This window comes from Parasteatoda tepidariorum, chromosome 9 (genome assembly GCF_043381705.1).
Source record: "Parasteatoda tepidariorum isolate YZ-2023 chromosome 9, CAS_Ptep_4.0, whole genome shotgun sequence".
Taxonomy (NCBI): Eukaryota; Metazoa; Arthropoda; class Arachnida; order Araneae; family Theridiidae; genus Parasteatoda; species Parasteatoda tepidariorum.
In genome coordinates, this window is record NC_092212.1 from 64,949,759 (window position 1) to 64,964,700 (window position 14,942).

At 33.7% G+C, this 14,942-nt stretch overlaps 1 protein-coding gene across 2 annotated transcripts in view; it reads left to right on the forward strand.

The window, feature by feature from the left end:
• LOC107452689 (ras and EF-hand domain-containing protein homolog) overlaps positions 1–14,942 on the forward strand; it is a 52,363-nt gene that overhangs the window by 29,820 nt on the left and 7,601 nt on the right. Inside the window, exons 9-16 of one of the 2 annotated variants that reach the window (XM_043046935.2) lie at positions 128–246; positions 2,670–2,899; positions 3,959–4,110; positions 6,946–7,093; positions 7,268–7,463; positions 12,206–12,287; positions 13,938–14,052; positions 14,241–14,288. In XM_043046935.2, the coding sequence (XP_042902869.1) occupies positions 128–246; positions 2,670–2,899; positions 3,959–4,110; positions 6,946–7,093; positions 7,268–7,463; positions 12,206–12,287; positions 13,938–14,052; positions 14,241–14,288 (1,090 nt within the window). The remainder of the gene's footprint in view (positions 1–127; positions 247–2,669; positions 2,900–3,958; positions 4,111–6,945; positions 7,094–7,267; positions 7,464–12,205; positions 12,288–13,937; positions 14,053–14,240; positions 14,289–14,942) is intronic. The other variant, XM_043046936.2, reaches the window with a different exon arrangement.

Here is a 14,942-nt window from a genome sequence, read left to right on the forward strand (position 1 = left end):
GGAAACAATAGGGAACTTTTCGTTGTAAGAATGTAGCTTTTAGAAAATGTGTGTCGTATCACTAAATTGCTCCAATAAGCCATGTAATTTATTTTTTTATGTTATGTGTTTTTTTCTTTTATTATAGTTACGAAGAAGACGGTGAAGATGAGGATGATGACGATAGTTCCATCATTCGACGACCACAATCTATGGACAATTCGTATACACCACGTAGACGTCCGAAACCACGTGACAGACAACAAGGTAAATTTAAAGAATGGTTATAGAATTGCATAACTTAAATAAAAATTAACTGTTCAATATCGACAATTAATGCTATGATACAGGAAATAAATGTACTTGGAGCATGCCATCAACAGCTTAAAAGCTTGTAAATATTGTATAGTTGATGTGAATAATTGATATTCAGTTCTAGGAAGAGATTAGATTTATTATTTTTTTCAAATTTTGTGGTACAGAAAACAAATATATTAAATATTTATGGAAAATACTGCACATAGACATATACTGCATAAAAGTATATCATAATACTGCACATAAGGTAGGTAAGTACTTTATTTACGTCGCACTAGAGTTGTACAATGGGTTATTGGCGATGGTTTGGGAGACATATCTGAGGTTGAACCGAAGACATGGCATCGCAATTTTGATCCTCTGCAGAGGGGATGACTCCCCCGTTTTTGCAGTCCGACGACCTGCGTGCAAAGTCGAGCACTTTACGGTCGAACAGTTTAACGAGAGCCGATACCACGTCCCCTCGTACTGCACATAAGCAAATTATTGCATATAAGCATATTATTGCACATAAGCATATCATGATTGATATATCTTGCATGAAATATGCAAGATATAGTAATCATGCATGTACTGAGAATTCTTATTCACAGGAAATACAAATGATTGAAAATATTTCATACAATTTCCATTTTTTAGCTCTGACATTAGAGTGTGTGGTAGATAACATGTCATTGCTGATAAATGGTAATGGCAAATTCATGGAACAGGTACTTTTATGCTTCATATTTAAATATTTTCCTGATTCTAATAATAAACGTAACCTTCCATCAAAAAATGTAATTTGTGCGCAGCGCTTTCTTTCTGGCAAAATTTTTAACACAATCTTTTCTTTAGAAAAGAAAAAAATTCTTCATTACGATTTAAGCTTTCACGTTAATCTAAGTTCTATAAATTGATGTATGAAACAAAACATGGACACAAAATGCTTTTACTGAACCTGAAAGTAATGTCAGTTATTCAGAATATGCTTTTGAAACCATCAATAATCAATGGTGCAATGAATAGGCGAGAGTCTTTCTTCGAAGAACATATATCAAACGTCTTCAATGAATGCAGAAAGAAATGGGAACACGTTTTACGCTTACATTAATCTTTGTAAATCATGGCGTTTTGCTCTTTATTTTAAATTTTCTTCAATGTCCATCGGTGACACCTGTTGCATATACTGGATGTCATCGGTCGTCACGTTTATTGAGATTTAACGCGAACGTAGTTCGTCATCGTTGTTTCTTTTCCCTTCCGAAAAAGTTTAAACATAGTAAACATATTTTTTTTGTTCATGACATCTGTTCTGTACGCTTGGATCAAAATTGCAAGCGTTTCCGAAGCTGGCTTTACCAAATTTTAAATAAAGCATCGTATTTTTGGGTATCTTCATTTAAATTCGACCCGTGAGTCTTTGCACACACGTCGTTGGACTGCTTAAAGAAGGCAAATCTGCATTCATTTCATGCGTAACTTCTTGGGTGGGAGCTGCCCCTCCCCCACCTACATACAACTGCATTTTTAACATAGGTTGCTTTTGAGGTATCTAACTATTCACGGACTGTTTAGGCACCTTCTAAAGCGATTTCTTCTGTTCTTACCATTTTTAAAAATTATTTACGAGTTTTTTTAATTTTTTTTTTAACTGTCGTTAAACAACCCACCCAATTTTGAGTTGATGACATTGTAGCCTTGTAACTTTTAACCCAATCTAGAAAACAAGGAAACTCCTGGATCAAGAAATGGGAGAATTTTCGGTATTTAAGAGAAAACCACGAAAACTTTCCCTGGTTAGCCTGACGGCAAGGGGTCCGTTTACTACTGAGGATATTTTACGTCAACACAGTAGTCGGTGTAAGCGACCAGCCATCGTTGCGATTTGAATCCGGGTCATCTCATTGGAAGGCAAGTGTTTTATCCCTTGAGCCATCACGGCTGTGGGCTCTGTTTACGAGTTTTATTTTATATTTCATAACCGTCGTTGAACAGCAGACCAAATTTTTGGGGGTTTCGACTACTATTGTTCAACTCGGTAACCTTGTAATTCTGAATCTAATCCAGAAGACAAGGGAACTCCTGGATCAAGTATTGGGGGAAATTTGCCTTCGTGGAGGACTTTTTGATGGAACTAATCAGCATTTGCGTCACATGGAGAGGAAGATCACGAGAACTTCCCAAGGTTAGCCTGACTGCAAGGGGACTCTAACCCATGATCCGTCTACCACTGAGGATATAACCCCGGTTCACCTCATTGGAAGGCGAACGCTTTATCCCCTGAGCCATCGCGACTGTTTGCGAGTTTATGAAAATATCCTGTAACTGTAAATTATACCCATTGTTTTCTAATCTTTCAATTTTTAATATTTCCGTTGTTTTCTCCTCAGCTCGCCAATCGCTCAATCACTCTGACAGCGGTGTTTCAACTGTGCGGGACTCTGGGGAGGTTGACGAAAATTGGGATCTATCTCCACGACAAGATGCACCTACACCTGAAACTGAAGACGAGGAAGAATTCGTACAGGCTACCGATTCTAGAAGGGAGCGCATGCGCCGTGGATCAGATCATTCAAGAAGTAGTCGACCAGCTTCTATGCCTCCTCCTGTATCTGAGAGGGTAGACATTATTTTAAATTATATAAGTTTTCCAAAAATATAAAGACAATACAGTGTTATAAATTGTTTTGGAAATTTTTTTAAATTACTGTCATTTTACCATACTCAACCATAACAGTCAAATAACCGTAAAAAATATGGTATTCAAACTGTTATTGCGAGAAATTTTTTTTTGTTGCCTGTTTTCACTTAATGTGGTTAAACAACCAGAATTTCATTCCCGCCAACTGGTCACACTTTATGAAGTCACTTATCTCCTTGAAGCTGTGCTTATACTATAGCCAATCTGTCTCATGGCCACCTGAATGGATTAGATCACGTCTGTGTGATTTTGAGCCGCTAAAGTCAGAAAGGCTCGTTTCATATGTGATACTGTGGGCCATGAAAGAAGAATCGCGGGCTCACGTTTATGTGGTCATGTTCCTGAAAAGAGTTAATTTATAATGAGCTGTATTTTTGGTATTTTTAGGATTTAAAGATAATATTTTTAGGAAAATTCCTTTTTCACTTTATGTTCCGTGTGCTTTAATTAAGATATTTTTGATGGCGTAAAAACACGTTGTTGACGGGCGGAGGAGGTTATTGGTTACATGCACCTCTCAATAAAAAGAAATCTCTATAAGTTCCCTCAATATATTAGACAAATAAAGGTAAAATTTGATGAATCATAACTCGTTTAAATTCATCGAACTGAAAAACAAAGAAGAGATAAAAAAATAATTAATCTTTTTGTAGATATATATCAAATATATGTTCGAATTAGTATGACTGTGCATTTTAATTTTGTCTTCCTCAAAAATGGAGAACACCTTCGACGTCCATTCATAAAAGTGTGATAACATTTTATTAATAGCAGGAAAAACAACAACTACAAAATTTCAGTACCAAACTAAAAAAAAAAAAATTTTTACAAAATTCTTTCTATTTTTTTCCATTAGCATTCGAAAGGTGACATTAGATTGAAAGAATCAGAAACTCATCAGATGAAGTCTAGCAATAGTCAAGAATCAATCACATTAAATAATTCTAAATGATAATTCTTTCTACTTTTTACCATTAGGTTTCGAAAGGTGACATTAGATTGAAAGAATCAGAAATCCATCAGATGAAGTCTAGCAATAGTCAAGAATCAATCTCATTAAATGAAACGTTACCCAGGAGGCGAATATCTGACATAAAAAGGCAACTAGGCATTGAAGATAAACCAGTAAGGTAAGATAAAGTTAAGAGTCTTTATTAACACTAGGTTTACGGGTCGCGTCATTTTGAATTTTATAAGGAAAATTACAAAACCCGTTTGAATTTTTATTTGATCTCTTGTAATGACTTTTATCCATTGATCGAGGTAAATATAGATTGAAGTCTATTTTCTTCAAAAGCGTTGAAATATTGAAATTCTCTTTGTGGTATACCTATCTCTACGGATATGCTTCAATCTGACGCGATCGTAATTTAGACAACATTTTGAGTAAACATGCAAACATCACATCAATAATAAATAGGAATGTACCGACAATACTTCGATCCGTTATCCGATATCGTTATCTCAAATGAAACAAGCGATAAACAACTGTTGCGGATAAGCAATAATAGAAAGAACAAGCGCAGAATATCAATTGATGTCAGAGTGTCAGATTTTGAAGGTTTCAGTTGCTTAGTTCGAGTATTAAAAAATAAAATACTAGAATATTTCATAAATGTATATCTCATATTTTCCTTTTTTCCCTTATAGTACATAATAACATTGCTTTCTAAGTGCAGAGATGCCAACTGCTCCGGACCTGCAAAATAATTAAAAAACGGTAGATAACTACTAAGTAAACTTTGCGAATATAAAGTGGTGAATTGCATAAATCTACGAATTATTTAGAAATGGTGGCGGATAAAAATCTACTAAATTGAATTTATTAAACCAAGTATCACAATTGATAAACTACCACTTTGAAATATACATTTGCTGTCCGGAGCAAGTTGGCATCTCTGTAAGTGCTGTTATATGTATTGGTTAATGCTTCAAATTGACGCGTGTTCGTAGAGATAGGTATATAAGAAACGTCCGTAAACCTAGTGCTAAATACGCAAGATTATAAGTATTAGAAGCAGTAATAAGCAATACTATAATGACTTCATGACATCTGTTTTATATTCTGCCGTTTAATCCCTTTGACAAGATGAAACATCGGTTTCCTTTTCGTACATTTTTTTCTGGCAATCTACTTGAAATCAAAAATATATTTTGATATTTTTCAATTATAATAAATAGTCTGATAGTTACTATAAAAAATCTGTTGGATTAATCGGAATTAAGTTTCACTTAATTCGACTTAAAAATTACTGAACTTTAAAAACTACTGAAGACTGTAACTTAATATATACCTATATTGCCCAAAAGCAGTCTAAAAGACTGCATTGTGAAAGAATAACTAATGTGTAAAGAAATTTGTTTAATTAATTTTTTTTATTATTTACAGCTATATAACAAGTTATTAGTAAATATTGACAATAAAAAGATTAATTTACTTCACATGGAAAGAAAATATTAATTTATGCATTATTATTTGTACATTTTTTGCAAATGAAAAAACAGTTAAAAAGGAATCGAAATGACTTCCTTTAGTAAGTAGAGAGTGTCTCTTAGTAGAAGATAGTTTCCTTCATTCTTTGGACAGCAGTAATTGATAATATTAAGACGATTTTATGATGTTTGTATTATATGATGTTTTCTAAAGTACGCAGTTTCTTAAAACGTGACAAATAACATTCAAAACGAAATAATCTATTTTTTTTTCTAATCAAAATATACTACGATTTAACGTTTAAGTATGATATTGAGAATGCGTCTCAAATAGGATGCCTATTTTTTACTCTTTTATACCATTTCGTTTTTATTCGTTCAAATATTACTCTGGTGATTTCTTGTTTTCCACGTGATCTTTTCTAGATTTAGATCTTTCCTAGGTCTTTTGAATTTTCATACCTATATCAAAACTATGAAAAACTATGTTCCGCTTAATCATATATTTCGGTTAACCAAATGAAATAAAATGTCCTAGAATCTCGATGATCGAGTCTATAACATGTTTTTGTTAAATTAACTAAGATCAGATCACTTAGACATTCAAAAACCTAAAATATAAACACAAACATTCTGGGAAGGAGTAAACTTGCCCCTTCAGTTTTTCTGGGTATACAGCAGTGTCTAGTCTTTCTAGTGTTAAACACTTCCCAAAATTACCTGAGGTAAAAAGATTTTTCAGCTGACTGTACACGTAGTCATGTAGACCAGGATTTAATCAGCAATCGAAAGAAATCTAGAAATCTTTTATGCTGTAATTTGAAACTAACATATCTTTCAGTTTAACCCTTTGCGGTCGTATGTCTACTCTCAGCCACCACAGCAAAGATCTTAGCCACATCTTAATGGCAAACTACATACAGGGTTATTCATAATTCTCTCGGCCTGTAAACGCCATTTTTCTTTAGTACAACTGGCTTCAGTGGTACATGTTACTGCCATCTACCGGCAACTGCTTAAATTAAAACTTGAATACTTTCGGAATAATTTCATATGTTCTTTTTTGCCATATTCGTCTTCGTCTTTTTATTATAACGCTTCGAAACCCCTGAGGGAATTATGAATAACCCTGTATATTGCAGCACTGTGAAGATGTAAAGAGTAGAGATTTTTTTGTATGTTTAAACAGAAATATTCAAGGCGGAAGACGCCAAAAACTAATTATTTTTTCGTTACACATGTTCTCGAAAACCAGGACTTCATATTGGAAACTGCTTTGTAAGATGCCACACGATAGAGAACTATGAAACATAATTTTTACATAAAATTAAAACATATAATTATGTGACATATATCTAAAGCTTAAAAAAGAATTAATACATTTTATTTTTCCTTCATAATCTTGCATATTAGTATGTATTGCTGTTCTTTCTACTAAAAATTAAATACAACCAGTATGACACCCGTGTATAAACGTAATACGACAGCAAAAGATTAAAGCGCGTTGACTAAAATGTTTATTTGCTTTTCAGTTGGAATAAAACTTGTTCTCCAAATTCAGTACAATGTTCAACGCCTAAAGAATGTTTGTATACCGTGACGTCAAAGAAACCTGGTTTTCCTCCAGTGCCTTTGCCACGTTCGTCAAAGACAATTCCCATCTATGAATCCATTGACAAAGTAAGCTTTTCTCCCCCATTTTCTGCATAAAAAAATTAATTTAACTGGCTAATATTTAAAAATCAAATAATTGATCCTTACCTCAAATTACAGAAAGAAAATAAAAAAAAGCGTCAGAAATAATTTTTGATGAAATGTTTTATTTCTCTAACATACTGTATTTCTTTGCAATAGTACGATGAGTCCTCAGATGCTGGACAGTCCGAGTTTTACAACAATTCTGTTGAAATTGAGCAGATGTATGAACCAACGGGTCCGGCTGAAGAAACTTTCAAAGTGATTTTGGTAGGCGATGCCGGAGTCGGGAAGTCATCCTTTGCCCTCCGTATTAGCAAAGGTGTTTTTGTTCAACACATGAGTTCCACTTTAGGTGAGTACGGTCAAGTCAGAAAGAATTCTAGTTAGAAAAAAGTAAGAAAAGAGTGAAAGCAGGGATCTGTTTAGAAGAAATTTGGGTCCGTTAACGGACCCTTCACAAAATATCTTTCCGTAAAAACGGACCCTTCACAAAATATTTTAACTTAAAAACGGACCCTTCACAAAATAATTTATCTTCTAATCGGACTCTTCACAAATTTGTTTATCTTCATTATTGTTTTGTTAATCGAATAAACCCTTTCCAGGAAGGGGGGGGGGTGAGAAACACAGATGTAAACGAATTAAGTTTTGTCTTCGGCAGACAATTCTTCCATTATTCGTCAGAAATGAATGTTCTGCGTTCAGCAGTATAGGCTAAATACCAAATATTTATATGTTGCACCGCTAATTTAGTAGCTGCAATTGCTGTTTATTTTTTAAAATTAAATTTTTTAAATCATAATTTTACAGGTTTAAGCATAGTCTTGTATGCCTATACAATTTAAAAATTCCTTGAAAAAGTTTTTTTGCCATAACGGACCCTATTTGCACAAATTCACAGAAGCGGACCCTGGCTGAAAGAATGTGACTTAACGTTTATTTTATATTCACAAATTACGAGTAATTTTTTCACAATTTTACAAAAACGGACCTTTCGCAATATGTCTGGTCAGACCCCTGGAAAGATTATCATAAGAAAAAAAGGACATTTTTACCTTCAGTTTGTTTTTAACATAATGAAACATAATTACATTAAATTGTTTAATAATAATGTATTTGATTAAAAATGTATCGTTTAATATTGTAAGATTATTACATTATTAAGCGACGCTTTTTTTAAAATGATTTTATTGCTGTTTTGTTTCTACTTTTACATATGCATTTGAATTTCAAATATATTTTAAACCTCGTATAAGATTTTTTTGAGTTATAAATGCATTCTTAAAAAGATTGCCTTACGATGTATGATTATATCGTTACATTGGCATAATATCGTCACTCGTGGTTTAATGTAATTGTATCCATAATTGCATTCGCGAATTATAATACCGCCCAAATTTATTGCAACTTTAGTTCCCAAAATCGAGACATTGACCTTTTCTTTAAAACAAAAAAGAAAATTCTGTGACAATAAGGAAATACTATAGAAGCAATACTGAGATAAGCATTGAAAAAGCACTTTTTGTTGTTAAAATGCAATGTTACACACGTTGATTTAGGACATAGTAACATCCCACATGGTTCAACGTGATTGTATCGTATAATTGCATGCACGAACTACAGTATCGTTCAAATTCACTCCAACCTTAGATGCCTAAGTCAAATCATATTGAAGCTATTTTAAGGACGTAAAAGAGAAATTAATTTTTCCCCTTGTACTGTAAAGAGAAACAATATCAGCAGCTCAAATATAAACAAGTAAAAACAAACACAGAAAAATTTCCGTAACTAAAATTCTGTGCTTTTGCAATGATGTTATGGTAATTGTTTCATAACCGTCGTTGAACAGCCAATTTTTGGGTTTACGACTACTAATGTTCAACTCCGTTGCCTTGTAATTTTGAACCCAATTCAGAAGACAAAGGAACTCCCGGATCAAGTATTGGGAGAAATTTACCTTCGTGGAGGACTTTTTTGATGAAACTAGCCCGCATTTGCGTTGCACGGAGAGGAACCACGAGAAACTCCCACGGTTAGCCTGACGGCAAGGGGTCTCTAACCCATGATCCTTCTACCACTGAGGATATTTTACGTCAGCACTGTGGGCGGTGCAAGCCGGATGCGGAATTCGTATCGACCAGTCATCGTTGGGATCGAACCCCGGTTCACCTCATAGGAAGGCGAACGCCCTATCCTATGAGCCATCGTGACTCATGGTAATTGTTTATAGTATAGAATTGTGGCTCAGGGAACAGAGCACAACGTCTCCCAATCAGATGCCCCGGGTTCGAATCCCAACGTTGGCTGTCGATACAAATTCCGCACCGACCACAATGCTGACGTAAAATATCCTCAGTGATAGACGGATCATGGGTTAGAGTCCCCTTGACGTCAGGATAAAGGTAGGAGGTTTTCGTGCTTTTCCTCATATGTAATTTAAAACTGCACTGTTATTCCGTACCCGACTCGCACCGACCACAGTGCTGACGTCTTTAGTGGTAGACGGATTATGGGTTAGAGTCCCCTTGCCATCAGACTAACCGCGGGGGAATTTAGAGATTTTTCACTCCATGTAATGCAAATGCCTGTTAGTTACATCAAATAGTCCTCCACGAAGACAAAATTTCCCCCAATAATTGATCCAGGAGTTCCCTTGTCTTCCGGATTTGGTTCAAAATTACAAGGCTACGGAGTTGAACATTGGTAGTCGTGAACTCAGAATCGGCCGGCTGTTCAGCAACGGTTATAAAAAAACTGCACGGTTAGAACTTTAATGGATTGTTTAATATATTTACCTTCTAAATTTTTTTATTACAATCATATTAATTATTGGTATTTGTTACTAATGAGTTTTACTAAATTTTTTTTTTAAAAATTAGGCCTCGATTTTTTGATGAGAACGATTTTGGTGGATGGTAGAAATGTTGCCGTTCAATTGTGGGATACAGCGGGACNTATTTTTTAAAATTTAATTTTTTAAATTATAATTTTACAGGTTTAAGCATAGTCTTGTATGTCTTTACAATTAAAAAATTCCTTGAAAAAGTTTTTTTGCAATAACGGACCGTATTTGTACAAATTCACAGAAGCGGACCCTGGTTGAAAGAATGTGACTTAACGTTTGTTTTATATTCACAAATTACGAGTAATTTTTTCGCAATATGTCTGGTCAGACCCCTGGAAAGATTGTCATAAGAAAAAAAAAGACATTTTTACCTTCAGTTAGTTTTCAACCTAATGTAACATAATTACATTAAATTGTTTAATAATAATGCAATTGTTAAAAAAATGTATCGTTTAATATTGTAAGATTATTACATTATTAAGCGACGCTTTTTTTAAAATAATTTTATTGCTGTTTTGTTTCTACTTTTACATATGCATTTGAATTTCAAATATATTTTAAACCTCGTATAAGATTTTTTTGAGTTATAAATGCATTCTTAAAAAGATTGCCTTACGATGTATGATTATATCGTTACATTGGCATAATATCGTCACTCGTGGTTTAATGTAATTGTATCCATAATTGCATTCGCGAATTATAATACCGCCCAAATTTATTGCAACTTTAGTTCCCAAAATCGAGACATTGACCTTTTCTTTAAAACAAAAACAAAAAAAAAACGAAAAACAAATTCTGTGACAGTAAGGAAATACTATAGAAGCAATGCTCAGACAAGCAATGAAAAGCACTTTTTTGTTGTTAAAATGCTATGTTACACACGTTGATTTAAGATATAGTAGCATCCCACATGATTCAACGCGATTGTATCGTATAATTGCATAAACGAACTACAGTATCGTTCAAATTCACTCCAACCTTAGATGCCTAAGTCAAATCATATTGAAGCTATTTTAAGGACGTAAAAGAGAAATTAAATGTACTGTAAAGAAAAACAATATCAGCAGTTAAAATATAAACAAGTAAAAACAAACACAGAAAAATTTCCGAAACTAAAATTCTGTGCTTTCTCAATGATGTTATGGTAATTGTTTCATAACCGTCGTTGAACAGCTGACCCAATTTTTGGGTTCACGATTACTAATGTTCAATTCCGTAGCCTTGTAATTTTGAACCCAATCCAGAAGACAAGGGAACTCCTGGATCAAGGATTGGGCGAAACTTGCCTTCGTGGATGACTTTTTTGATGGAACTAACTCGCATTTGCTTTACATGGAGAGGAAGACCACGAGAAACGCCCACGGTTAGTCTGACGGCAAGGGGACTCTAACCCATGATCCGTCTACTACTGAGGATATTACACGTCAGCATTGTGGTAGGTGCAAGCCGGATGCGGAATTCGTATCGACCAGCCATCGCCAGGATCGAAACCCGGTTCACCTCATTGGAAGGCGAACGCCCTATCCTCTGAGCCATCGCGGCTCATGGTAATTGTTTATAGTATAGAATTGAATCATTGTGGCTCAGAGGATAGAGCACTCGTCTCCCAAACAGGTGTCCCGGGTTCGAATCCCAGCTTTGACTGTCGATACAAATTCCGCATAGATCACAATGCTGACGTAAAATATCCTCAGTGATAGACGGATCATGGGTAAGAGTCCCCTTGCCGTCAGGCTAAAGGAAGGAGGTTTTCTTGGTCTTCCTCTCATGTAATTTAAAACTGCACTGTTATTCCGTATCCGGCTCGCACCGACCACAGTGCTGACGTAAGATATGTTTAGTGGTGGACGGATTATGCGTTAGAGTCCCTTTGCCATTAAACTAACCGTGGGGAAATTTCGCGGTTTTCCTTTCTATGTAACGCAAAAGCAGGTTAGTTACATCAAAAAGTCCTCCACGAAGACAATATTTCCCTCAATACTTGATCCAGGAGTTCCCTTGTCTTCTGGATTTGGTTCAAAATTACAAGGCTACAGAGTTGAACATTGGTAGTCGTTCGGTTATAAAAAAACTGCATTGTTAGAACTTTACCTTCGAAAATTAGAACTTTACCTTACCTTCGAAAATTAGAACTTTACTTTACCTTACCATACCTTTATTTACTTTCGATAATTTTTTATTACAATCATATTAATTATTTTGCATTTGTTACTAATAAGTTTCATTTTAATTTTTTTTTTTAAAATTAGGCCTCGATTTTTTGATGAGAACGATTTTGGTGGATGGTAGAAATGTTGCCGTTCAATTGTGGGATACAGCGGGACAAGAAAGGTAAATTAATTTTTTTCCTCAACGCCCAATTTGTTGTCTTTTTTTTCAATATCTTTAGGACGTTGTCTAATCTCGGCTTTTAATAACCATTCTTAAAATTATTGTGGAAAACGAAGTCAATAGGACCTATACTTAAAATGCCGAAATTAATTTCAGTGGATTAAGAAAAAGAGAAAAAAATTATTAATCTTGAACAAATTGTTCTCAAGATTCGAAAAGATAAAAATTAATATATATCAATAGTTCTAATGCATATTTTGTCGAAAAAAAATGATAATCATTAATTGATAGGAATAATTTTGGGCTATTGGAAATTTTCGAAATAATTGTAAGTGTTTGGTATTATTTAAGTAATTATTATAAAACGTTATACATATTTTATATTAAAAGAAAAATTTATATATTGTCATATGGAAAGAAAATCAAGAGAGAAGAACGATTTATGTCCATTTTTTACAAAAATAACTATCGGATCTTCATTTGTCGTATTTTGTGGGTTACTAAGTTTTGACAAATAATCAATAACATGGAAAATTTGTTCTCCCCGAGAGTTATTACACTGTAGAGAGGGCTCCTTCAGAAAAATACTGTTTTTATTCTTCTTGAAACGCGTTTTCTTCCTCAGAATCAGCTTTCATAGACATAACCGTTCTTCCCCGTGAGCTTTAATTTTTATATCAAAATAACAATTTGAAACATCAATTATATAATTTATTGAAATAATTGTGTAAGTACAAAATTTAATAACTTTCAATACTGTATCTATTTTTTTTAAAATTATGGCTGTAGTTATTAAATACTCATCTACAGTTTTTAATATTAATATTTAAGTTTCAACTAGAACTCATAAAGTAAATGAATGACAATGACCTTGTTTTGAGAACATTTTGCCTTTTAAGTTAAGTTCTTTTGAACAATTTTAGTTTTTGTTGGCTGTTAACAAAATTCCAATCAAAATTTAACACATAAAACGTGCATTCGAAGTTTATTATCTTTGTAAGAAATAATTTTACTGCTCTTTCATATGTCGGAGTCAATTTGTACTAACTATTCATTCTATAGTAAATTAAAATAAAACGTTATCGAGTGTGTAAAAATATGCAAACTCTTTGGAAAATTGAAAAAATCATAAAAAAAATCTACGTTCTGATGCATTCTGCTTACAAAACAAGGTATTTTTTTCAGATTTAAAAACAGAAAGAAAAAAAAAACAGTTTAAAATTTTATTAACAGATGACGTAGGTGCATAGGAAAAGTTTTAAAACAATATTATCAAAATAAGAACTATCATTTGCAACAACAACGTGGCGTAGTGTCAAGACAAAATTTACATAATAACGCGCAATTATTTCTAATCTAAATGGTCTGGCACGCATCAGAAGGCATCGATTTATAGTTCCTCTCAGCCAGCAGCACCATCTGTTGATGGACTTCGTAGTTAAATTTTGAATTTGGGTAAAATAATAACTAGTTTCCTAAGAAGATCGCAGTAAGCTGTACCTTCCATTTTTTTTAAAATTGGAAATTAGCAATTTCTTTTGGACGTATATTATGTTGATATATGTAACACATAATCAACGTTGATGTATGTACCGTATTTTTTTCAACAAAAAGCATCAGTGGTAATAATTAAAATATGTCGTTTTTTAGATTCCGTAGTATAACGAAGACATATTTTCGTAAAGCTGATGGCGTTATGCTGTTATACGACTGCACTTGCGAGCACAGTTTTCTAAACGTCAGGCAATGGGTGGAAGATATAGATGTAAGTAAATATGGCGAAACGTATTGTTGATTAATTTCTTTCCATGCATTTTCTCATAGTAATACTCTGTAAAAAGTAGCAGGTAGGTAAAAATCACAGATATTATAAATGTGTAAAACTGTTAATTATGATTAAATAAGTGAGGAAAATGACAAGGTAAGCTGAAAAAGTGTTTCATTTGCTTATAGGTATCCTGTTTCTATTCCATGATGGCAGAGAAGCCTTCGAGTAGTGGGGTAATAATTAGCAGTTTTCAATAAATAATTGTGATGTTATTCTTTTAAAGGTTCTAGTTAAGAAAGTTGAGTTCAATTCTTTTGGTTACTGGTAAATGGTCAAGATAATAGGTAGTTGGTCTTCTTTACTAAAAATGTAATAAATCTAGTTTTTACGTATTTCCTCCTGAGAGCCAGCATGCAGTATATTTGGCAACATTTGGTATTATTCAATCACGATAAGTTTGCGGGAAAGTTAGGTAGACGAGTACCTTTTTGCAGAGGTGGGGATGGTTGAGGCGAGCGAAATATAAGTGTGTTTCTTTTTTTGGCTAGTAAATCAGTGAAACAAATTTGTAAAAAGTTACCGAAATGAGAACTAGACGAAAATATTCATAACAGAGAATTTTTTTTTGTTTGAATATGAAAAGACGGCGATAAAAACGCCTAATGCAGAGTTTATTCACTTTCCTTTCAATTCTCAGCTTCGATTTTCTTTTCCTTCTTCCTCTGTTGTTGTTGTAGTCGACCATTAAGGTAGAGGGGGTGCGATTTTTCTTGTTTTCCAGTGGCGCCATCTACAGCCAAGAATTCAGCTTCCCATTTATAGGGCGGACCCATTCATATATCCATTCATTCATCCACAGATGGTAATTTGGACCTGATCCAGAGAAT